The 27,830-nt window shown below is 37.2% G+C and overlaps 1 protein-coding gene across 4 annotated transcripts in view; it reads right to left on the bottom strand.

Annotated features, from left to right (window-relative positions):
- The window catches only part of LOC117165922 (RAS oncogene family member Rab26), a 152,351-nt gene extending 128,409 nt beyond the window's left edge, over nt 1–23,942 (bottom strand). The window contains exons 1-2 of one of the 4 annotated variants that reach the window (XR_013061892.1): nt 23,438–23,942; nt 7,113–7,227 (exon numbers count right to left, since the gene is read on the bottom strand). Coding sequence is in view for 2 of the 4 variants with exons in the window: in XM_076627928.1 (XP_076484043.1) it covers nt 7,113–7,175 (63 nt within the window). In the remaining 2 variants the exon portion in view is untranslated. Of the gene's footprint in view, nt 1–14; nt 312–7,112; nt 7,228–23,437 lie in introns of those variants that run through there. The other 3 variants (XM_076627928.1, XM_033349450.2, XM_076627929.1) reach the window with 3 other exon arrangements.
- Between the last annotated feature and the right edge of the window lie 3,888 nt (nt 23,943–27,830).

Raw genomic sequence — 27,830 nt, forward strand, 5'->3', positions numbered from 1 at the left:
TATCGACCACCTACACAGATCTCACCCCAGCCCTCGCCATAGGTATAGTAAATTCACGAGCAATTCACGAGGACGTCGCTTCTCGATGGAAAGACGGACTCCCCGCACCGGTGATCCCGGTCGCTTAATATTTTATTATAATCCGAAGGACGCGGCCAGTGCCGGGGCGGCGTATATGGCGAAGAAACGCTCGTGGTACAGAGAGGGCCGCGATAATTCTCAGCAAAACGAGGCACGGCTGTCGCATTATCAAAGCTACCGAGAAAACCAGTTCGCAGAAGCACGCACGCAACCGCGTTGCTGCGTCTGGCCGTTGAAATAACTGTCCTTCGATCGGTCGACATCTCCATCGGTACGCGACGCGGCCTTGCGATCTCTTCAGATGCCAATTAGCGAAACGCCAAGCGATAGTGGTACTCGCTACGATCGCTAATGATGACTGCTGATGAAACCGAAGCTGCGAGAATGAGGTGAAGAAACAAAGTCGACATGTGAATGGAATTCTGCACGATCAATGGATTAACAGATGGACGTGGATTTTTATGCGTTTACGGGAAATTAGAAAGGTCAAATTTACGCAGGACGCGCATGGTATGCCAAAGATAATAAAAAATTAATCCAGGAGCTTCCTGAAATATCTAGTAGGTACATCAATCCTATTTTTTTAATTAATGAAACACATTTTCAGTCCAGTCCAGTGATTAATGAGACTACGAATCTTTATGCAAGTTCATATTTTTGAGAATGCAGTTTAAAAGGTAGCACCTTGGTGGAAAATTGTTCTACTTGCCAAGTACTATAGAAAACGCTATGCTGAGAGACATTTCAAAGTACTTTTTCATATTATCTGCATTTTGTGCAATTTTGCACTTCCAAAGTTCCTCTAAATGCAGAAAAATGCGAGGTCTATCGATGATTAGTTATTTATAAATGAACGAGTTCTGGTAAATTGTTGTTTGGAGATTTTGAACGTTTTATATTGTACGTCAATTCGTATAAGATTTTTTAAGCGACAAATTTTTGAACCTTATTTTATCGTTAGTATTTATTAACTGTTATAAACGTTAAATATTAATCTTTCTGTATAGACATTATACAGGCCCTTTTACAGCAGAAACTTTAAAATTCCTCTTTTCCTAGGAAAATGGACATTGAGTCAGTGAATTTCATTATTCATTAGAGAGAATAATTAGGAAGGTACTGCTGAGAAAAGCACAGCTGGGACCATCACTTTATCATATTTTATAACGAATAAAAAATGTTGCATTAATAGCAAGACAAAAATTTACCCAATAATCAATTATCACGACGGAGGAATAAAACTTTCGTTTAATAAACTATCTCGTAGAAATTTATATAATAATTATTTATAAGGTAATCCGCATATTCTATAAAGTGTTTTAAACGTTTTGACTTGAACCGTGGGTATAACATTTTAATTTTCAATGAAACGAAACGGGTAATATGGAAGCTCAAATGGATTAAAACAACTTTAAGGACAAAGCAGACTTTTGAAGATGAAAAATTTCATACCTAAGGATCGAGGAATCGCTTCAAATGTATAAAACTATCATTGTAACGACGAATAGAAAACGATTTAGAAGGAAGAAAAAATTACGCGGATTTCGTAAATAAACGTTAAAGAAATAAGTAGAGGGTGAAAAATGGCGAATGAAGCATTTATATTGAAACATGTTCGAGCTTAGTTTGCTCGTTCGCCGAAGAAACTCGGAAAGAAAGTGAACAACGTCTCTGAAAGATTCATACGCGACTTTCAAGCTCGTTCAGCGCGAAAGAGAGATTACATCGGATTTCTTCGACGCCTCTCCCTGGTAACCAGAACACTTCCATAAATCATACATGACTCTCGTCCTCTGCTATAGAAACGTATCGATTCTACGTTCAGAACATCGTGGAACAATAAAACAACACGTGTTTAGTTCCATTTTATAATCATTTGCAACTGTGAATTCGAGATAACATAATTTAATTGTATAATAATATGCAATTAAGAATATTATTATTGGATAAATATTACTGACAAGCTATATAATAATAATAAAATTATTACTAATTTTATTATTTTCAATAACTGTTAGTATATGCTATCATTAAGTAGATAGTAATACTAAGCTATAGATATATAATAGTACGTTCAATGCTCAAAATTGGTCAATTCTATTACAAATTACTATTATTCTCAATAATTATTAAAGCAAAAGAATAATAAAATGAAATTTTACATTAGAATTTTTTATTATTATTACATTCATCAACTTATATATTTCTATTTCTTACATTTTAGTTTCTATGCAACGCTACTATCTTTTACTATCTTTTTATTAACTTCAACCACTCGTTTATACGTGCTACAATTTTATTCGGTTCTTATGCAGCATTATTTCTATATATTATCAAGTATATATTTAACTCGTAGTAATAGTAATATTTAGGAGTTATCATTATTTCTACTCGATACTACAATTTACGCTGTTTTATATTCTGTATGAATACTATATTATCGCTGCTCTTAGTTGCCACTATTACGCGTTCCAACCGAAACTACTGGTTTTACACTAATATCAAACTTCGCACTTGCGTGTTTAAACATTCCGATGCAAAAACGTTCGCATAGTTGCTATCAGTAAACCAGTTTGCTTAGTTATTGGTTATACGAACGTTCGTTAGTCGTCGATAAATCTCAATCGAATAGATATGATCGCACAGAGACGATTTCCCGAGAACTTGCTTACTTTGCGACAAGTTTTTCATTCGTCGTCCGTCGATCTGCTTGCGGAAAATTTAATTTCCGTGGCGTGGTCGAGAAACGAAACCCTGTCGGATACGTGTCTCCACGAATCGTCATTTCTCGACGATACATCTTGTTGTTTCCACAACCGTATTTCGAGATTTTACTTATTAAAACGTCACAGTGAGTGGAACGAGATGGAATGAGAATGAAATAAATCGGTACGGTGTTGGTTAACGCGGTAATTGGTCGAACGAACGTGCAATAAATAATATTGTTTCGATTAAATGGACTCGTTTATTAACCCATGGCTTACGATATCGGAATTATGATTTTAATTCCAGCTTCAACGTTAGCTTCGACGAGTTATCGCTAAATATAAATTACAAGATAGCAGAAACTAGCGCGAGAACTCTAACAAATAGAAAATTCCATGTTCTTTACAGGGAATATTTCTATCACAACTCTATGATAATCTAATTTTAAGAAAAGGAAACTGTATAACATTGAAAAATTATTTTACTTGCTGTGCCTTAAAATTACTATACCTATCTACTACTATTAATACTAGAAGGATGAAAACCATGAAAATATCCAATTCCTAATTTCTCACAGAAATTCTACTATATATAACAGTGCGAAAAGTTCTCAAAATGCGAGAACCAAAGGTTGTCTTCCTCCTTTTTGTCACTTTAATTTTCTTAACACCTGACTTTTATCCTTCAGTTACTCTATATAGTTCAAAAAAATGTCCAATTAGCCTGGCTGTAACAAATAAAGCAGCATTTGAAACGTGCAAGTTCGTAGCAGAAAGAAATCTTTTAGAAGATTATCGAACAGCATAAAAGCAAGTTTAGAGACAAGATTAAAATTGATTTTAATCAATTCATCGTCCCAAGGAGAGCGGTAGTGATCAATCACGCTGGAGGCTGCAATAATTTAATCCAATCGTGGCGCTTCCGTTCCTAAACGCTTGGCGCGTCACGATCCTACTCGGTTCTCCCTCGAGAATGCTAATTTCTCGCTTTATGCAGCCTACCTAATCGGTAGCTGGCTTCTATCAGGAGCAACATGATAAATTCATGGGGCACGAACGTTGTGAGCCGTGGTTAGGGGTGGGACTACCCCTAAGTCCCGACACGGCTCGACACAGGGCGGTCTGCTGGCCGAAAAGAAATGGAGGGCGAAGCATTACGAACTCGCGTGTTGGTGCATGTATTTCTATGCCAAACCACGTGCTTCTGTTAATGAATTTTTACTAAGTTTGCGGCAAGTAAATAACCGATAGCTGTTCGCATTTTTAAATCGTTATGGCTCGTTTATTCTGTCATACTTCGCTTTTTCTTTCCTTTCTTTTTCTACGTGGCAAAAATTATAAAATTCTTGTTCATAATTCAGCGGATACTTGCTCGGTTCGAGCTAAACGATCGTTAGAATGTAGATAACGACTTCCTGCTTTGATTCTATTGCTTATCTGTAAGATACTTAGTCGAATTAAAATATACATTTTACGCTATGAAATATCATCTACGAATATATGCTGTGTATTATGAAATAAAGTTAGCATTCGCGTCGAATGTTGAAATTACATAATGTCAAAAGTATTGCACGTGCTAATAATCATTTTGCGCAAAATAGACTAGCGTTCAGTGACCTATAGACAGTTACGTCGATATAACAAAATATATGAGATAAAAGTAGTATCTACATGTATAAAAATGTATGAGATGAAAGTATTAGGTCGTCTGAAAAGTTTCTTTCGTTTTATAAAGAAATAACAGATGCATATTTTCAAAATAAAGATCACAAAGTTTGACAGATTAGGTTTCATGTTTGTATAAAGATGCGTCGTTGTAAAAGACGTGTCTGTAAAAGAAAGACATTTTTTGGACAATTTAATAGTAGCTACATGTACAAAGATATATGAGATGAAAGTAATGTCTATATATACAGAAGTATATACTACATGTTAGTATTCGGTGATTTTGGTCGATTTATAGTAACAACATGCAAATTTTACCAAATTGTACAAATGAATGATAAATTAATAACTGAAAGCAACACTTGCTGCCTTTTTATGCAATCAACAAGATATAGATATGTATTGCCTACGTATCAAAAATCACAGAAATAATTTGTTTTAGTGTTTATTATATCTAATGGTATATAAATTTACCACTTAAGTATCGCTAGTTGTATTAACATCAGGAATCTTTCTAGCTATATAGAATATTCCTCTTAATCTGAACTAAACTGACAAAGTAGTTCTGTAAGGTAGAACAATTACGAACATCAGTTTTATTCTCGCTTACTGACTTCCGAAAATGAATTTAATCGAATTATGATACAGATACTATGTATTGTACTAGAAGCAAATTATCGCAGTTTGATTTGACAGTAGTTTTCTAATTGAAATATATCTTATCAAAAATAAACAAGTAGCTGAATACTCTTGAATGGTGGTATACAAGATAAAAGTAACATTTATACATACACAAATGTGTAACGTACGCAAAGTATAGTATGCTTCACAATATTTAGCAACTGAAAGTGATTTTGTATTCAGGTTCCAGCTTTTCCCTTACGTCGGTACAAATATGAATTTGCGTAAACATTCGCAGTTCATTAACTCATTGTACTCTGAAAGATATTTTATTCCAGTTCTGACAAATTTTTGCCGATACCTGCACTGCAGCCATAAATATTACAACGCTTACTCGTTATATCTATTGAACAACTCTAACAGATCTTACTGTATTTGGCATTTTACGCTATAAGACGCGAATAGTATAAATGAAACTACTGATTTACAATAAAATACTTAGAAGATAAAAACAGTGAAAAGCATACAACTTGTATTAAATAGCAGTTGACGTCCTAATACTTGTGTACGCCGGTGTATGTCAAAATGTCTCTCGACCTCAACGTCGAAGATTAAAAACGTCGACTCCGTTGATAACACGTTAATAGTCTCATTATTGCAAAAAATGCACATTTGAAATTCCATCCTACTATTTTCAAATCCTCGCTTCATCGTTAATCCCAACGAAAAATAATCTCGAAAACATTTTCCATCGCGATGTCTGCGAGGATGTTGCAATCCTCTTAAGAATCCAAAAAGAAGGAAAAAGGGGACGCAGTTCGTGTCATCGAAAAGCAAAAAGGGGAAAAGGAGCATGTTCCTTCCGTTCGGATGAAACCCTCGTTATCGCGCGGGCTATCCACGATCGAATCGATCGTCTGTTCGATCCAGAGAGGATCGATGGAGGCCTACGTACACGACTGTCGAGCGGAATACTTGCAGCACCGGTTTTCGCGTTGCTCAACGACGGCCCGGTTCCGCGGTGACGATAAACTCGCCCGCGGTAATTGGCTTACGAAATCATCCCGCGGGAAACGGGCTGGCGACACTTTGAAAAATCCTCCAGGGATTTGGTCGTCTCGTGATGGCAAGACATTACGCAGATTGTGTATTACCAAGGTGAATGATGGCTGAGGTGTACTTATAAGGAGCTGTCGAAGAGAAACTTTGATCCTTTTGAAGTTTGTTTTTTATAGGAGACGCGTCTCTGGGGATCAAGATAATCCAGGTGGAGTGGTATCTTTATTTTTCTGGCTTTCGTAATTTTTTAAGACAGTTATTTGAAAAGTAACGATCCAAATTTTCGATAATATTAGGTCGCCTGAAAAGTTTCTTTCGTTTTATAAGGAAATAATGAATGCGCATCATTTTCTATTTTATATTATTTTATCGAATTACGTATGATCCATTTTGTTCCATCAAAATAAAGATCACAACGTTCGACAGCATGTTTGTATAAAGATGCATCGTTGTAAAAGACGGGTCTATAAAAGAAAGACACTTTTCGGACAACCTAATATTAATCATACGTATATCGATTATTTTATGTATGGCGGCCTTGTACACATGAGAACCGCACCGCCACGCGCCAGTCGTAATTCGTGTAACTATGTGATTAGCCATGCAACTATAGTCTCTGATTAAACTTATACCGAGCAACGTCTTTCCTATTGTCCATAATTGTCAGGATCCATCATGAGTTTCTAGAATTGATCGAGTAGGTAAATATTTCTTTGTCTTTTTGTATATGTACATTAAGTACCGCGTAAGATTGTACTATCTTTATAAATTTACAAGAAATTTGTTTATTAAATCTCGTTAGTTTGAAATTAATGTTACAGGCAGCAGTCAGAATTTTCTTTACTTCTATAGATTTTTTATGAAATAATGTTGCAAGGCAAAGAAATTCTAAGTTGACATCCTTTCAAATTCTTAGGTTCCGTGAAACAGATATTAATTCCAAGCTTTTAGTTGACAGGAAAAAATGTACGGTATACTCACGTTAAGAGACGCGGAGGCGGGGACGGTGACCATGGGAGGGACGTCACCACTGCCACCCCTCATTTTGCCCCTTTACACGGCCCACCAGATTGTTCAACGACGTCACATCAGATCTCTGTTAAGAGAGAAAGCACCGTTAGTCAGTGAATGGGAGCAGATTTGTAAGCTCGTAATTCGATTCGAGGGAATTCGCAAGGGGCTGAATACTTGATAAACGAATACGCAACATCCCTTGTCGATTATGACATTCGCACAGAGTTTCGCCATTTATGAGGGCAAATTATAGCAATATGGCTTCAGTGTGGAGCGAGGTGACGAAGGGTTGTTTTGCTTACTGAAATAAGCTTTTTTAGGGCGAGGGTTCACTGTTTCAGTCCGTAAAGCATAAAGGGATGAATTTTTCCTTTTATAAGTTTACTTAGACCTTAACTCTTTTAACCAGGTACAGAGGTTAAGGAATATTTTTAACATTAATACAATGTTGAAAATTTCGTATTTTTTTACGTTTCGTATTTTATGTATTACATTTCGAACAATGCGAAAAAAGACAATAGGTTTATTACTTGTTCAAAAATACGCGGAGGTTAAGGAATATCTTCAACATTAATTCGACATTTTACATTTTGAACGGTTCGAGAAAAAAAATAGGCTTAATATATTTCTTTTCTATTTTTGACATCAATTCCACGTTGAATATTTTCTTCTCTACCTTTCGTATTTTACATTTTACGTTTCAAACAGCACAAGAAGAAAATAGGTCTATTATTTTTTCAAAAATACTCTATTATCCGAATAGGTACTTTGTTATTTGAACGTTCTGTTATCCAAACAAAGTGTCCGTTAAGACGGCTACGGCCGGGTCGACTAAATCTGTCGACTAAAATTGATCAAGTAGACTAGTCGATGGTCGACGAAACTAGCCGACCAAATGTTTGCGTTCATACAAAACGGTTCACTAAAATTTCTCATCAATCGACCGTTCAGCCGACCAGTTTGTTTGTAGCCGCCAATTGTACTCCAATGCTTTTTCTTCTTCCTATTATCATGTGTATTATCGTATTATAATCGTATCTTCTTATATTTACCAAAAGAAAAAGCTACGATAGAAGATACAAGATTGTGCTAAAAATTTTTGAAAAAATCACGAATCTTGCGACTGGTTACAATAATATAGTCATCGAGAAACGTGATAAATATCTACAAATGCTAAAGAAATTAATTTTTGTTTATCCATTAATATTATGGCGAATATTATTATGATACTGACATTAGAATCATCAAACTCGTCACATATTATTACATATCATTATTTAGAAAATCACAATTATATATATAATAATCACAATTATATATATAATATAGATTTATTTATTTTAATTAATATCATTTGAAATATAAATATAAATATATACATTGATTTATATATAGAACATTTGAGTACATATTGCAGGCAGATTCTAGTGTTAAATATATCAGTTTTATTTATAATTTAGGATCTCGAACGAAATAGTAATTTATAACAATCATAATGATATAATGCTCATTGAAATTTATCAGATTTTTGTAAATGTCAGTCTTCGCAACATTGTAATATTTCTTCGTACACGTAATGTTAAGAAGTACTGTTTGTTTGTTAATGGTATGTGTCTTACAGTGAGCGTAGAATTGATACGAAACGATAAAGACGACAGAAACACTTGTAGAAATTAACGAGATCGTTCGGTAATACATTTACGTGGCAATTTGTAGTCGTCTGGAAGTCACGATTGCGTAAACAGATCGGATTTAGCCCCGAGGGAGCCGAACAATCTTCAACGTGCGCGCCGTCACTTTTGCATAAATGAAACCACGTTAAGCGGATTGAAAAGCGCGGCATCGCGACGCGAGTTTCCCAAACGAAAGTTCGTTAGTTCGAGGAAAATACCAGGACGCGAATCTAGACGAGCAAACATAGTTAAAAATTGCGCGTCGGCTCGCAGAAACATGCTTCGTCAGCGAAAACATGCGATATTTTTACTACCAAGAGCGCGCTGAAACTGACGAAGGTTTAAACGAATTTCTCTGTATTGTAAAAGTGGCAAGAGTATTGAAAAAGTGGCAAAGAACTTCCTTAATTAATTCTTTTCTTACCAAATTATGTAATTGTAATGTTGCTCGCAAAAGGCGTAAAAAATTTCCAAAAGCTTAGAAATACGTTTGTCTGGCCAAATCAAAGTTTTCTTAATCTTTTTTAGCGAAGACCTATCCGTTTCTTAAGTTTCAACGACAATAAATAAAGTTCCCTTAATTGATTTTTTCATTGCCTAATCATTGGACCGTGTTGCTCGCAAAGATCATAAGATTTTCAATTAAAATTAAAAGCAATTAGTAGAAATAAAATTATAACTAAGAGACTTAATGTGTAATTAAAAATTAAAATTGGACTGCAAAATATTCAAAGCAACGTTTGCGAAAAGTTGAAACTTCGCACGCAATGCTAGCATAATGGCACACTAATAATTCATAGAATGAAATTATGTATCTATATCCTTAAGCAGAATGAAGATATATTCCCTGATATTAATTTTCATTAATAAATTAACAAGGAACGTTCGCGAACGATCCGATTTGGATAAAACTTTGTAGGTTTAAAGAACAGCCAAATATAGCAGATACATGTTTCTTTAGCTGCGGAAACTCAAGTTTAAAAGGATAAAATCAGCCTCCAAAGTCCTTTCGTCCCTTTTCTTAGATCCCTCAAGAGGCAACAAAAAAAAGAAAATGTTGTTAACAAAAATTGAATGCTCCCTAATATGTTAAAAGAAAATGCTAGTCAACGAAAAATTAAAAAAAAATATATAAAAGTGTTGTTCTATCAGCCATTCTCATTCGAAAAAACGACTATACATAAAATCGATCGTTACGTCCAAATCGGAGCCGGATCGTTCACGATTTTTTTAGTCTAACGATCCTCGTTATCTCAGTCGAGACAGAAACTTGAAAAATGGATTTACAAGTTTGTAAAACAGACGCGAATTACGAAAATTGTTCATTAAACTAACGACTATTAACATAGTTTAACTTCATTTCATGAAGTTGGTTAACATTGGGCCGGTTTCTTTGGCCGGATGCCTGCGTCACGTTGTCGCCATTATCCCGGGCCAATTTGCACACTCGCGTCTCCCCATCGGTAAATACAATCGTGGGAAAATTATCCAGTTAATTTTTGTAATTGACGTCTCCGTGCAATTACCTTGAAAGGACTAGGTAATATCATTTGTAAAAAGATACCAAACCTGTTTAACTCATAGTATGGAATATGCGCAAGTACTACACGACTCTTCGAATAACTCTTCGCTTAAACTTCAACATTAAACAATGAAGAATAATTCGAAGAAAGAATCGAGAAACTTACATTGTAATTTCTATAGCTTATTTTAACAAATTAAGCGTTGCTAAATATTCGGAGATTTTTTTTTATCTTTATTAACCCTCTCTCCAGGTGAAGGTTATAATAGCAATTTTATTTAATCTATGTACATGTAGCGTAGTTACCTATATATTAACCTCCGCGTGACCCTACTCTCTAACCTTTTGCTTTATGACATTTTCCACAAGTACCTACATAAGTAGTACGTGGGCACTTTAATATTGTGCGAAGTAAAACATTGAGATATTACACGCGATTTATATCCAGCAATCTACGATCTCGTAATTTGGAGATAAAGTCAGCATTAAAATTAAACTTTGATAAAAGTAGAACCCGCCCAACCTTGTCGCGCTCAATTCATAATCCTTATTTTGAGTATTTAGGTCGATATTTACGAGTACGAAGCAAGTACTTCAGTATGATTTATCTAAGAAAGAAAACAATCTGTTAAGGTCAAAAGGAGTAAGTCTTCTAAAAACAATTGGTAAACTGACGAAGTTTTGTGAAAACTAGAGGTATAATCATTAAGGCAAGCAATATTTTGTCAGTTTTGAAAAGTACGAAGGAACGAATTAACAATTCCAGCAAGAAATAAAAGATCAACTTTGATAACATGGGATTGATAGACAGCACCCTGAATTTTAAAATCGTTTCTCTGTAAAGAATAGATTTAACTTGCGTTCTTCTACTGTAGTCTTCATACGAAACAACGACAGAATATTCCCATCTTTTTCTCTCCCACGAACTCACAGCCAATACATACTCGACACTACAGTGCCCAGTGCCCTGTACACTACCGTCGTATCTACTATCTTCCATCCTCGTCCTCATCACGTTCATAATATCTTCATTCTCATGTTCCATACGTTCCACTCAAAGTTCCAGTCTCTGTCAAACAATTTGCCACCCATATCGACTATCTTTCTCTCAATGATACTCTTCCCTATCCAGTAGCATATAACTCTCTTTTCTTCGTTCCACTAGTCGCTCTTTATATGCTCCATCTCCCTTTATTTCATACTAGACAGTCTCTTTTTTTCTTCAATTCATGTTCTCTGTTCCATTCAAACGCTAGTCGCTCCCTTTCTTTGTCGCTCTAACATGCTACTTATAAGACTATCCTCGTCTAATCGTCTCTCCTTGTTCAGTATATACGTCGCTCCTCCTCCGACAGGCTTGCGTGCACAGTTTTTTCTCCGCTTTCGTCGTTCCTCACAGTATCGTATATCGCTATCTCTATCTTTCTTCTTCTTGTTTCACATTGTATATCTGTCCCTCTTTGGTTCCACGGAACAACTCTGTTCCCCCTATCTCTGTCGTTCTTGACTCGCGTCACGCACATTTTTTTGCAGCCCCGGCGCTCTCCCGCTCCATCTATCTTCTATCTTTATCTGTCCTTTGACGCTTCCACGTAGGTTTATCCTTCTCTCGCTCTCCCGCTCCGAATATCTTCTATCTTTATCCGTTCTCTAATGCTTCTGTGTTTGTCCTTTTCTCGCTCTCCCGCTCCGAATATCTTCCATCTTCGTTTCTTGTTCGTTCTATACATATGTCTATCCTTGTCTCACTTTCTGCAATAAGTCTTCCCCTTTTTCTTACGTATTCCCTCTTCGTTCGACGAATCGATTCAGCGATGTTGGTGCTTGTTTAATGGATTCGTTCTCTGTCTGGGTTTGTCTTTGTCGGCTTCACGAGCCAGTGCACACGAGGATAGAGGAGAAACGGGTTCCGTTGGCGGTCTCTGTCGCACGCTCGCTGCCTGGCCCACCCACCGCAATAAGTTCCACCCGCCCACGTTACCTCTCACGCACTTCTGCCGCGCGATCATCCGTTGCGAATTGGAAAGCAGGCGCGTCGCTTATCTCGCTCCGGCATCTCCCTCCGCGCGCAGCGACGGCAGTGCAAGAGAGAAACGCGTCTCTGCTCTCGAGTTTTCGTTTCTTTATAGTTGGGATACAAGGAGGAGGAAGAAGCTAGCGGGCGAGTTTTCATTTTGCGGGAAAATTGGACGACGCGATGCAATCTACGACGAGCATAGATCGTTAAACGATGTCTAAACTATTAAGGAACGAGTGATAATTTATCATAATTAAACCGCGGAGTTTTACGTGTTTCTGGATAATTTGAAGATAAAAATGTGCAACATACATGTAATGTGACATGTATAGAGTGTAATGTTTGTTATGGTATTTGGTAGAACACATTTTCGTCTAGGCCCGATTTTTGGAATTGTACTCAGAAAAATATGAACTTGCATGAATATCCGCACTTTAATCGCGATGTTATAAATATAATATATCAATTTCTTTAAATTGAACAGCTTTGTTATGGCTAAATTGCTAAAAATACAGATATCGGTAATGTAAATTGATTGCAAGAAACCGGAAATGAAATGCTACGGCCAAGATGCATAATTACATCGTCATTAGCGCGAAATTTCACAATTTAAACGATTTTTCCACGTTAAAATACAGCATTGCGCTTGATACGTCGTATTCACTTGCGTTCGCCAATTATTCACCGCGTAATTGATAGATCCGTTTATATTACAGGTTGGTCGACAAATTAATTACTAGACACCCATATGAGCGATGAGAAATGTCATTTTCAAATTCATTACAAATGATTAATCCTCATACATTCCCGTATAATATTTCATCCTCTTGAAATACTTTTGGGACTCTAGGAATTTCTAGAAAACGATCTTCTTCTCGATAACATTCCGTTATTACGTATTTAATAACCAGCATATCGATATATATCGTCATCGTATTATCACGTAACACAAACGAATCAACAGTTTCAAAGATGCAAATGACTAGACTGTGGATTCTTATGCAAATCCATATTTGTCGGAAAATATGTACAATCGAAAAAGACAGACGCGATAGAAAATTGTTTTACCATCCAAGTGTTATAAAAAACATTATACTTACCTTGGATATGTTATATACCTTTTCACATTATGCCCATTCTATGTAATCTTGCACTTTGAAACTTCCTATAAAAACCCGTAGTCTACAAATGAACCTTCAAAGACGCCAAGTCTCTCCTCAGTCTCGATCTCCGCCATTGGAGACGAAAAGGGTTTCGGAGTTGCTATTCTTTAGGACGTTTTTCCATAAGAAGGAGGATCCATTTGCAAGAGAAACTCCTTTGCTGTCCTTGAACTCCCCGCTTAGTGTACTTCCTCGGTCGTTGTTTCCTCGTCTTCCACCGCCAGTCAAGCGAATCGTACTCATGGTCGGAAGCTTTATTGTGATCCGTAAGCGGACAAAGACTGCACTCATCGGCCGTCCGTGAACCTTGACGAACGATGACGTTGACGTTCGTCTAGCCACCATTCCAATTAAATTGAGACAAGCTTCTGTTTCGTATTCGAGACAGACGGCTCTGATACACACGATGTTCTTGTCTATTTTCCGTTTCTTCGACAAATTTTTCACCAACGAACGAACGAAGGGTTGAAGCAGACACAGTCTGTTTTTGTTTCGATCGTAGCTTCTAAGAGCGAGAAGCGAGTTGTAGCTCGTATGATCAGGATGATTGTAGTTTTAGATTCTTTGTTTGTGTAAATTTAATAATAAGTTTCTGGAACGAATTTCTAGAAGAACCGAAAATAAAGAACAAACTAAAACTACAAGTTTCTACATCCACAACCCTAATCACGGAACTGATCGATATCCATTGAAACGAACGATACAATTCGTGTTTCACGCTCGCATAATTCGGAAGCTGATTCAAGCTTGAATTATTTATTATTTATTATTGAGAAAGTTGAATTTCGATAGAATTTGAAAAAGTTTAGCAGACCTATGATCTTTCGAGAAGTACGCTGCCAGGCTGAATTATAAAGATCGATTAAAAGAACGTAAACCTAATCGTATAAAACCTAATACAAATCTAAATACAGGAAAGGACACCGGAGCTTCCTCTCTGGAACTTCGGGAAAATCCGTAAAATTGCAATTAAAGTCTACAGCTGTAATTAAACAATTTGCCGCCATTCTACCCAATTGTACTTATTTGCGATTTGTGACAATGAGCTTTGGCTCAAGGCGACAATCAGTCGCCGAACGTAGCCGCGGTCAACGGGACGAACGTTCCGTCTAACAACGGTATGGAGTAATAATATAGCCCTCATTAAAAGAAATATTCGTAGAGGTACTCGACAGTAAACATTCCAACGATTCCTTCCATGATTACCATAGCAAAAGTTCAGCTAGCCTGAGGACCCGCTACAAACCTTAGGATTTTGTTAATTAAGGTTCTTCAAACGGACAAGCAGTCTTTGTCCCAAATTGCTCAATTAACAGCAGCGTCAATTTCCCTCACTTCCCGAATGAAGACATCTCTCCACGAATCCGAGGATTTCGTGCTCTTAGACACACCCCATCATAGTTTTCCTCGACAGCGTCACCGTGACGGAAAGTCGCTCCCGCTGGTGTACGAGCCCTTGGACTAGTTAACTAATGTCTTGCTATCTCCACTTAGACTTCGACGAAGGAATAAGCCTACTAACCCGTTGACCGCGGATTCGTTGTTGGACCTAGGATCATTGTCGTTAGCTTCTCGAGTGTCTGATTACCGCGGTTACTCGTCAAATTCTGTAGTAGTCGTATTTGCACTAGTCAATGTCTTCTCCATTGCATAGCAACCATGTGTAGTTCAAATGAGGAATCGTTTCACACCCCTGACCCTAATCATAATGAGAACTCGAAATATAATTCTCAAGCGTAGTAAATTTCTAAGAGAAGCAAAGCTAAAGAAACAAAATCTGACAAACTAAAGCTCGCAATTTTACAATTTTATAAAACCCGTGTCTGAACGTACACAATTTACAGGTACGCAACAAATTCCTCGCTATCTATGTCACGTTAAGATCTAATAAATATCTGCTTATTTATTTAAATCTATTCAATTAATAACTCAGAACCTACGTTAGGCTTAAATAAAGAAACAATTTCAGAAACGAAAAACTTCAAAATTTCACTGAAACTTACCATCTCCGTGTGACGAAACCAATCAGCAAACAACGAAGATTAATCAAACGAGACGAAAGACACGCTCTTCCACTCGACAAATTTTTCCCTAAATCGAGCGTTTCTCCATGACCATGGTTTCTACACGATTTCACGAATGTTGGGTTGGCGAAATCATGGCGATCCGTTCGATAACGTGACGCTGCCCTAATGAGAGAGGCACACGGTCGGATCGGATAAAGGGCATCGGGGTTCGTGGATCGTCCGTGGATCCCAGAGGCACGACCGCACGCCATAAAAGCGCTCTCTATATTTAGCCACGGTTCCCCATATGTTCCCCACCTACGTGGTCGGCACCGCGAACCACGCTCGCACGTGTTTTACGACTCTGCACGCCGGTGATCCCGAGCACCCGCCACGATTCGCGTTCCTCGCCCGGTTCCAACCCTCTGCGACCCTTTTGCCACTCGAGCACTATCGCTCCATTTCCTCTCAAAGCGATACCATGTTAATTCGTTGTTTACCATGCTGATGATTCTCCGTTTTTCAATCGGTCAGTTGTTTTCCTTCAATATCGATAGCTTGCGGCACCGATATAGTACGTCCACTTTTAGCGTTTTCGAGGAAAACAATTTTAAAAATTCGATGATACTTCGTAGTTGAGTAAATACTGTTTGCGTCTGATATTTATTTTTAGCGATGCTGTTATAAAATTGATTATAAATTGTGCATTGAACCTTTCAAAAGACACAAGATGACAAAGATGGATCATGGTTCTTGAAGATGTCTCTAAATATACTAGTTATATTTGATAAATTTGTCAAGTAGATATAAACGTGACTTTTACAAAGCATAAACAAACGGTCGAGAGCTATTCGCTGCATGTGGAAGCTTAGATTTCACTGAAAGTGTGCGTACGATATTTGTACAAGAAGCATGGTAACGTTTTGGAGAACTTTTTTTTTAGAATGAGGGAATTTTTGTTTGAACCGCATCTTTATTTCTATTTCATCATTTTTATTATTTCATTATTGCAGCAAAATCCTGCATAGTTTCATATTTCATACGCTAAACGCAAATTCAATATAAAATTCAGCTCAAGATAAAAGAGAACGTTATCTGACATTTCCTGTATGTACAATCCTTTATGTGCTAATCTAAAAATAATGAACTCTAATGCCAAGTCAATGCCAAAAGATTCATCCGAGAACGCCATCGCGCGAAAAGTTCGTAAAGTAAAGCGTCATCCTTCGTCGTGTCTCGGATCTTTCGGATCGCGTGCAAATGCGTGCAGCTGAAACCATAAATTCGCATGGCCGATGGCGCGCCGCAAAATAAGCAAAGACACGATGAAGCTTCGGCTGTCATTAATCGCTCTCGATCGAAAGCTCAAGGAGCAGCGGTTGGCGCGGCGTGAATAACCGCGTTAACGACTCGACACGTTGATTGACACGGTCCATTAATCGCGACCAAGCAAACATTATACCGTTGCAACGATTTATTAATTCAACGATCAATCGATCGTCAAATGGACACCCGGGCTGTTTAATAAAGATCGATCTTTTAATCGACGCGAAACCTCGTTGCGATTCGAACTTTCGTCATTTATCGTTCCGCCCAAACGTTTCAATCTTACCTCTCTTTCGGTTCTTTTGCTTCGTTCGTTTTATTTATTCTGCTACATGCTTCGCGTGCACGATCGAACGATTTAATGGTAAAGCAGATGGATATCGAGATCGAGATAGCAATCGAAATTCGTATTACGCATACATGCCAATGCCGAGAAATATTCAGACACTTGCATCTCTTCGACAGAATGGAATTTAATTAGAAATTTTAAGGACAGACAGATTTGCGATTATACGGGCTGAATGAGAATGTTGAACGAAAAGTTCATAAGCATATGGCCTTGTTTTCCAGTAACAGATTGTTTTGTGTTGCAACTGTTGTTTATCTACCTCCGGAGAAATTGCTTCAAGTGACCAGGTGCAGTTTCGATAAAAGCGTGAATGCATCGCGTCATAAATTGTCCAACTCGCTCGAACAACTTACACGGATTTGTCAGCAACTTTGACCGTCGCGTTAACGAAGAATTTCAACGCTGTCGACTGACGTTTTATAAACAAGAGACTCTAAACGCCCTTATAACTAATAATCGAATGGTTTTAGGTCCGGAGGATGAGCTGGTGAGGAAACAAGGCCAACAGGATCTTTCCATTTGCCATCGTTTGAAACGGTTGATTTAAGTGACGTCCAACAGCGCAAAATAGACTGCACCTCAAAAACAAGGTCATATCGGACATATGTTTACAGGTATGAACTTTGCTTCTTATTTTAGTGTGCTGAATCAGCCGTACTTTACACATGTTCTGACTCACCCTGTATAATAAGTACCTCCTTATATGTATGTGATAATTAGTGCTGTTATATGTGCAGTAAGTTTCAAAAATAAATTTCACGTTACAACATTCTACTATACATACGGTGGCTCGCGAAACTATTCGAACATTGCTATTAGAAACTTTCTATCTGTATAATACACGGATCGTTTTGAAATCTCATTAGCTCCATTACGAGACGTGGCTATCACGTTTGTCGATGATAGAATCTCAGACGGATGTGAAAATATAGGAGTTGCAAGATATTTATTGGAACATACACATCGCAACAATAAGCAAAGTATTTGATCATCCGTTATATTAATAACCCACGATATTTAATGAGACTATCTTGAGCATTAATTGTATGTTTAAGACTACTGTTCACGTTGTATACTAATTTTTCCATTAAGAGTACGCTTGCAATAAATATCTTGTCATTGGGCTTGTAGCGGAACATGAGTCAACAGAAGATTCAAATCGGGAGAGACTCGTATTGTTGTGTCTTGGAGTGGCAACGTTGTTTTGGTTTGCTAGGTTCAAAGGTAAACAAATTCCGAACAAAATATTATCGTCGTTGTTTGTAATCGTCAATCGGAGTTGTATTTGAACTTTTTAGAATACCACCTGTCGATACAAATAGACGAACGTGCTCTCTAAGACAGTCATTGTAGCGAATGTTTATAGCGAGTCAGACATTCGAATAACAAAGTAACAGAGTTGAACAGTAGCATTGAGGCACACGCTATCTCTGTACTTGTACTTAAAGTGATTTTAATATACACTGACTATTACAATTTTATCACTCGTCTCTTAAATAAACCAACACGTATAATAATATACACAGTGTTAATTTTATTATTACAGTATTAATACAGAGTGTTTAATTTTTTGAATTACAAGTCACGCGAAGAAGATTCTCCTTCTAGCGACATGAAGATCATCGAAATTATTTTGAAACTATAAGTGATACTGTAACGATCGGTTGATTGGAAATGGCAACGGATATAGAGAAATGAATGAAACGGAGAATAGACGTTTTATGGGGAATTTGCAGTCGTTATCGAGTGATCGATAAAATTAACGACATTGAAGAGTCGCGTGCGACGACGCTGTGACGCCGCGCGCCGAGACGGTGCTGTATCGAGAAGCCACTTTCGCTATTGTTGCCGTGGAAACGTCGCGTACACGAGTCCCTGATATGTGATCCTGACTTTCTTCTAATCACTTGATCACATTTCTAGTCACAGCATTCGAATCGATAGTTTTTTTCATTCACAAATTGTACGGAAGTTTCCATTTGATGTTGTTTTCTAGTTTCTGACTTCTCATTTTCCATTTAGTTATTTTCAACTGTGAAAAATTGTCAGCAAGTTTCGGTTTGTTGTTAAATATGGAAATTACACGTGATTGCTTTAAAATTCGTCGTTGAGTATAAATTGTCAATAGAATGATTCATTTATTAGGAAGTATTTTAAATATGAGAAGAGAATTTTTATAATTTCGATTAATCTTAATCGATGTTCAGCTCTTAATAATAAATGTATTTGTTAAGAGGTTTATTTTAAACACTTAGTATTATTTTAAACATATGCGAAGATTTTTACCATATATCTAAAATTTTTAGATAAATTCGATTGAAAAATTGGAAATCATTAGCAACGTTAGGAACTTTGATTAAGGTAATTGAAATTTTAATATTGAAATTTTACTTTATTTCCTGCTTGCAGTTTCAATAAGTTTATATATCTTAAGTTTATGGTTAAGACTGATAAAAATAATTCATAGAAACCTAATTAGGTTAGTGTACATTACATAAAACTGTAGAATCCTCTGAAATAAAAAGGAGCGTTAACAAGCGTCCGTTAAATCGGCTTAATTAACGCCGGAATTACTTAACATTTAATAAATATCAAACGATAGAAGGTGAAGCAGCAATCACGCGACGTGAAATATGTGAAAAGCGGGATGTAAGCAAAGATAAAAGCGATATACGTCACGTTTCTCTAGGTTATGATTAAAAATAACATCCGGATGCGTCGTTTGCCAGAACAATGGCAAAGATGATAATATCGTTAACGATAATAACGCGGGAACACGCGAACAAAATGAACATCGTGTCCGATTCGGACTTTATCTTGTATTTAAAACTAATATTTTCTTCTGTTAACTACGATGCAAACGATTTTATGATTCATTGTATACTTTATTAATGTAGTAACACATATTTTTAATAGCAAGTGAATTAATAAAGGAATCAAGATGGGAATGACGTATATTATGAATCTTTAAAATAATCGTCTCTAGAACATTGCAATATTTGTATAATCAACCAACTTGCAGTTATACATTTTTTAAACAGAGATTAATATTCGTATAAGTTCTTCAATTCTTATTCCAAGTCGAAATTCTGTGTCGCGAAATAATAACAATTTTCTAATAAATACTTCAAATTCCACACGTTTCTTGATACTTTCAATATTTTTCCTCGATTTTTTAATTGTGCAATTTTCATAGCAGAAACCAACACAATACATAAAACTGTATATAAAACTAAAACTATAACTGAAAACTTCATCGATATTCCTAATTCTAAATTTCTATTAAAAAAGATACATATTATTAAAAAATAAATAAATAAATAAAACACAAGTGCGTAAACTCGATGAATTTTCTACGGAAGAAAGTTCGAAACTTGATTTATCAATCAGGTGGTTATCAGTTATCATGCATGATAATTTTAGATATTTTTACGATCGACGCGATAATCGCAAACGTAGAAATCGGCAAAATGTTAACGCGTTACGTTTAATTTCTGAACCAGTCGTAATTACACGTAGTAACCGGTATACCAGTTTCGTCGCGGTTATTTTCTCCACGCGTTTCTGCAATTGTTGTCCCTGACGGACGTTTCTCTGCATCGTGGAACTGGGTCAAAAACGTAATTCGCGATCTCTTATGCAAAGGTGAACGACATTTCCAATGTAACCGACTTATTGCGACATTCAAGTCCTCTTTTGTGATAAATAGCCACAATTTCTCCAACGATTTAATCTTTTACGATCAAGAGTTTATTTGCCTAAAAGAGGGAAAATTGCAATCGATTTCCAGACTGCGGATTTTTACGTTTATGACATGATCTTAAGGCGCCAAGGTTTACGGAATGAACGCGTTACGATCGATATAAAAAATATCCAAAGTAAAGTGGTCGTTCGAATATTTTCCAGAAGAAACAAGTCCAGAAGAAACAACGTTGGTTACGTTTCTTTCTAATATTTACAATCAAATATCATCCTGGTTACTTTGGAAAACTTGGTATGCGAAATTATCACTAAATTCTACTGTAAATGTTTTTGGTAATTTTGATACAACTCTAAATCCTTGCAGAGTCTTACAGCTTTCTGTATAATTATTTTCAAATTTACTTCAGATCGTAATGATTGCGTATGTCGTTAATTTACGTCATATTTACGTTCATATACGTATTTCTTAAAGATACGAATTTGCATAAACATCCGCAGTCTCTCGATTACAGCTTTTCGAATTGAAATATATAAAACTTTCTGTTCTTCCGGTTGGTTTGCAATAAAACACTCGATACGCTTAATTTAGACCTCAAAAGAGGGAAAATTAAATTATTTTGAAAAGCATCGTAGAAACAAATGTTCAGCCGTTTCTCGTCTAAATTACACCGCATAATACAGGATTATCCACTGGCCGATCGAACGATATGTGACTTATCGCACGTTCTTAGGAAATAGACACGTTAATACGTAAATGAATGAGCGTAGGCTACAAGCGAGTAGCATAATATCTCGCGGTTCTCATCGTTGATTCTAGAGAAAATTGATAGGAAAGTTTGTTTCGAGTTGAGCCGTGGCGTCGCGTTGGTTATTTAGTAGATAGGAATGCACAGGCCACGACTTTGAAACCACGGTTCGATATCGATTAAATGCCACGCCGAAAGGTTAGACCGACCTCCATCTTGAAACTCCGGATGCGACTTAACTTCTAATATCAAGGTCAGGTTTCGATGACTATTTGCGTGAAAAATTCACGACTAAGTATAGATTCGAGATTCGACATTTTTGGTTGCAAATTGATTCCAAGAACGTTGGAAATTTCAACGTTAAAGTCGATGATCTAACGCAATTTCTAGAAACATTCAAATCTTACGTCGATTTACTTCACGAAATTCTATCGACTATGTTTAACTATAATTTCGAAGTAATTAAATCGTGATTAACTCTAATGCAAATTGTTCTTTGCTTAGAGAACAAATCAAAATAGTGATATTTTGAAAAAGTTAGTGCAATCTATATGCGGATTGAAGTTTTGAATGCTTCGCAAGTAAAAACCTGTCAGCCGGTTTCTAGAGAGAAATATTGATTAAATCCAGGGGAAAGAACGTAGAAGAAATAAAGAGAATAGAGGACAAAAGAGGAGAAATATAGGTACGTAACAATACTTGAACTTCTGAATACACCACCTGAAGCATTCGACTTGATAAAAGTTTTTTCTACCAACTCGTATCGCGACGCGAACTTTCAATCCACTCGATCTCACCTTCAACAACTTAACCCTGCTGCGGTGTCTGAATCTTTTATGTTTCAATCTCGCTTTAGTTTCAAGGACTTGTCAGGCTTTAAAACGACCATCAACAATTGAAACGAAAAATCGCGCGTACTAATAACGATAATAAAATTTGAAACCAATCTGAGACATATAGAAATTACAGGATATTTACTGCAAACGTATATTTAATAAAAAAAAATCGGTATACAACATATAACGATTGATTATATTGAGATCTATCATTATACTGGATAATTGACTACTGAAGTAGTTTTCCGATCTATCCAGAACACAGGTATACTTGTACTCGTAATTTCTATATACTACATTTCCAGAGTTGCTTCACACTTTACCGATGTCTTATTATAACCAAATCTTCTTATCAATCTTTATCATAGTACTCGCGTCTCGTTGCAGTGCCAATGAAATTTTAATTCTACTCGGTGCATTCATAAAAAGTATCCGCAAGTGTTCGAATACCTTCATTAACCTATATAAATCCGAGGAAAGCGGTAGGGTTAAAATACCTGGCATTACCCACGTTCCAACAAAACCAAAGGGCAACCTCGAAAAGAGTAGAAAAAATTCATTTAATTCCATTTTCATCCACGTCGGCTCTCGAAGCGCCCCAAGCACCCTCCACCCTTCGAAAGATTGAACCAGGCAGCGCCCGAGGCGTCGACCGCTGACCCACATACCGAACCAGCCTCAAAAACATCAACATTCATCCCCGTTTGCATCACTTTCCTCCAATCCATTCGCCGATTCACGCGATTGTAATTTGACAAAAATCCACATCTGCCCCCCACCACCGCCCCATCGAATCCACGTTGTACCCCCGTTCGAAAGCATAGCAACGCGCATCCCCGAACGATCATCGTTGCAGTCTGTCGAACCCCATGCGCCAAACCCCGTGCGCGGGTGTGTGTCTCGGCTCGCAGGTGGTTCATCCTGTTCATGGTGTATCTGCAGCGTTTCTCACCTTGGCGACGACCCCCTTAGTCCGTTTGGTGCGCTATCGATCACACGCTCCACCCACGAAAACCCCTGCAAGCGGCGTGGAGAGCGGCGTCGTGCCGCGTACAGCCTCCAAGTCTCTGCTCCTCTGCTTGCGATAGGTCGCGGTCTCGGTCGTCACGTGACGCACAGGGTGCACCGACTGACACGGTTCCTTTCACAGTGTCCTCGACGTCGCTATCGTTCACAACCGGCCGTATCCACCGACGATCCGTGGGTTCAGTGTTATCGGACGATCGTTGCTCCAGGAGAACTTTTGAAAGACAGAGACAGACAGACAGACAGAGAGCAAAAGGAAAAGCCGAAATACACGAATGATACGCGTTTGGCTCGCGACCGGGGAAAAGTCTGACGCGGTCTCGCCCGGTGTGCACGGAAAGCGTGTATCGGAAGGAAAGGAGGGCGCACGCAAGCGCAACCGGCCGTCGTCCTAACCTCCACTCGATAAAACGTCCTCGGTTCTGTCGGTTTCTCGTTACGTCAGCGTACGTGTTGCGTCAGCGGGGACGCGTGCGCGCACGTGGTGGCTCACCATGGGCATAACCATCGGGTACGCTGGTTTTGCGTGCACGCACAAAGCTGTTTGCTAGTATTTCGAACAGAAGAGGGATGGAAGATGGTGTGTTGGGGATGAGGGCGGAGAAGGAAGGGGGTGGTCGACGGTGGTGCCGGGAATCTGTGGTGCGTTCGGCCGGTCTACGGGAGATGGAACGGTCGTGCTGCGTGCACCTCTCTCGCGGGGGTGGAAGGGGCTGTTCGTACGTTCTGCTTTCGTTTTCGTTCGGAATTTTCGCGAGCTGTGGCTGTGTTCGCTTCGACGTATCCCTTCGACCAACTTTCTCTGCCTTCCTTTCTCTTTGTTCCAAGGAACAGTGAGAACAACGGTGAATTTAGGCAATTTGACAGTTTGTTGGTCGCTGACGGGTCAAGATGATCGTTGCATTTGGAATTGTCCACATTGGATTTAGTGATTGGTTACGGTGGTCCGGCTTTGTGAATCGAGTTTGGCGGTTTGATAATGGCGTGAGTGAACTGCTGTTTGGCAGCCTGGCAGGATCGAAGGGTGGAATGGGGTTAGTGGAAGGGTGCCAGAGACGTGGCAACGATTTTACGAAAGGATCGTTCGTCATACGATAGAAATTGTGTTCTACTCTTATCTTAAGATAAAAAAGTGTCTTTGTATCTTGTTTTGTTAGTTTTTTCTTTCTTGAATTTGTGGATAGTCGTTCGAGAATCGTACAAGTGACGTGGATAATAGTAAGCGAATTCGTACAGATGTTATCGTTATAGAAGTCTCGTAAGAATGGCCGATGAACGATGGTGTTACATTGTGCCAGGAGGTTAAACAAATGACTTAATACGCAATTATTTAATACGCCTGCTACGTCGGTGAAACGTCTCGTCCGCACAATCGATTAAACCTTTCGTTTGGCGTCAGAATTCCTAACAACCACGAAATACACGTAACGGCAAGTCGGCGAAGGTTGCCAGGAAAAGTTGAAACAATCGATGAATGGTGCTACGTATTTCACTGTCTATGTAGTAGTTCGAACAAACTTTCAATATTCGTAATAATAAAAATATAAAAAGATGAAAATAAAATTCGAGGAATTGATTAGAAAATAGTGCGATCGAATGTGATAGATTTTTGAAAGGATTCAGACGATTTAATGAAAAATAGATTGCAAGAATTAAAATTGAAACTTCGAACATCAACATCGAGAAAGTTAATTGTAAAATAGCGTGATTTAAACTGTGAGTAAACATTTGATGTGCTGATTAAGAATGGATTCGAAGAGTTAGACGTAGATGTAATAGAAGTGGATAATTCATCGTAAAACGATTATACATTATTCAAAAGTAGTTTGCTTCATAAAGGACGGGAAATGATCCAGTGAAAGGGAAAGAGCCTAAATATGCAACGCGGACAAGCCACCCTCGGTTGAAAGAGAGTCCGCTGTATGTCGGTCGAACTTGCGCAGAATGTTCGAGAATTTTATGAATGAAAGCTCGCGCTAACGATTGACCAAACTCCGGATTCTGATTCAGAAAATTACCGCATAATTTATTCCCTGGCATTTATTCCAAGCCTACTTTCAGAATTAACGATTCTTTGTCTTAATCGTATTCTTTACTCTCGTTTTCACTTCCCTTTACTTTTATCACTTTTATTCGGAAATTAGTTAGAAAGTAGATACATATTTGAAAATTGTTAGATATCAATGTAGGAAACTGTTTATTTAACAGTGGACCTATCAAATCCTTCAGAATGACTGATTTCAAATTTTCTTTTCTCACAGCTGGGACATACAGTTGTTTTTGCAAAAATTAATATTGCCTCGAATCTAGACACGGACATAAGTATATAGATTTATTTACTTAATTAATATCATTTGAATTACACTGATTATACAATACAACATCTAAGTCGATAGTCTTAGTGTTGAATTTTATTTTTTACATGAAACCAGTTCTAACCAGGTTAAGCATAGTTAACAATAAATATCTTGAGATATTTGAAAATCGAGAAAGTTCACTGGCAAAATGAAAAAGCCACAAATGTTTTGAATACGATTACAAGAGAAAGATTCTCTCATCTATCGTCTAAACAAACCAGCAACGTAACCTTGCAGGAAATATAAATCGTATCAACAGATTTACACGTAAATGTTTGGTGCACTCGATTGTACAAGCGCAAAGTTCCAGTCGAAGAAGCTCCAAAACACACGATTAATTGGTAAGGATGTGAGAAAACTGAAGAAACAACGAGGATTCTCTGCATACGATACCGGGTGGTTGAAATGTCGCGCAAACTGTATTGAAACGACTATTAGGATACGGATTGCGTGACTTTTCGACCACCCAGTGTGTGAAACGCACCCCGAGGACCAAGAGGGTTGTACCACGTGTTTACGATCGATCGTCGTGGCTGATATGGAAATGACGATCGAATCCATACGAGAGAAGTTTCTACGAACGGATACCGGAAGTGGGGGGAAGAGCGCCGTTTGAGACGACGGAAGTACGCTCGGCGTGCTGGAGATTGCTTTCGGCGATTGCACGACCAAGTTTTATGCAGATAGACTGTTGAAAGACTTTAGGATGAATTGTAAGCGAAGAGAAATTACGTTTACTTATGAGTTGTTTTATCAGCGTATGTTACGATGGCGGTATAAGTGTAATGGAACATACATGCGTGAAAGGATTAATTCGTGATATGAGCTAGGTGGGTCTGAGGATTATAACATATTTAACGATGAAATGTTATATTATTAAATAATACTTATTTATTTAAAAATTGGTTAATATAATATAATCTTGTATGGAATGATTTTGAGTTTCAGGTGATGATGAAAAGAGTAATGATTGAATGAAGAGTGAAAGTGAATTTAGGTATAATTGAAACAAATCATGCATATTGTATATACTACCTATGTATATATATTCTTTTAATGAGCAAACAAATAAAACATTTATTAACCTTGCTAATTTTGCACCCGGATTTTTTAAAATGCAAATTAGAAACTCACAGATTCGAGATCGAATGAGGATTTTGAAAGCCATAACTCAAATTTTAAATTCAAACTTAGACTGCCAAATTCACAATTTAAATTCAAATAGTCAAATTCTTAATTCAAATCTTTTAATTTAAATTCAGACTGTCAAATTCACAATTAAAGTGAAGATAGACAAATTCACAATTCAAATTTTTAAAATTAGACTGCCAAATCCTCAATTTAAATTCAAATAGTCGATTTCACAATTCAAATTTATTAATTCAAATTCAGACTGTCAAATTCGCAATTCAAATTTTTAAATTCAAGCTTAGACTGCCAAATTCTCAGTTTAAATTCAAATAGTCAAATTCACAATTCAAATTTTTAAATTTAAGCTTAGACTGCCAAATCCTCAATTTAAATTCAAATAGTCGAATACACAATTCAAATTTATTAATTCAAATTCAGACTGTCAAATTCGCAATTCAAATTTTTAAATTCAAGCTTAGACTGCCAAATTCTCAGTTTAAATTCAAATAGTCGAATACACAATTCAAATTTATTAATTCAAATTCAGACTGTCAAATTCGCAATTCAAATTTTTAAATTCAAGCTTAGACTGCCAATTTAAATTCAATTAGACAAATTCACAATTCAAATCTATTAATTCAAATTCAGACTGTCAAATTCGCAATTGAAATTTTTAAATCCAAATTTAGACTGCAAAATTCACAATTTAAATTCAAATAACGAAATTCGTAATTCAACCTTTTAAATTTCAAATTGAAACTATATGAAACCGAATCTCAGTCTTATCCCCAAATTCTTTCTCAAATCTTTTCATCCTTCAACGCATTAAAT

This window comes from Bombus vancouverensis, chromosome 3 (assembly GCF_051014615.1).
Source record: "Bombus vancouverensis nearcticus chromosome 3, iyBomVanc1_principal, whole genome shotgun sequence".
Classification (NCBI taxonomy): Eukaryota; Metazoa; Arthropoda; class Insecta; order Hymenoptera; family Apidae; genus Bombus; species Bombus vancouverensis.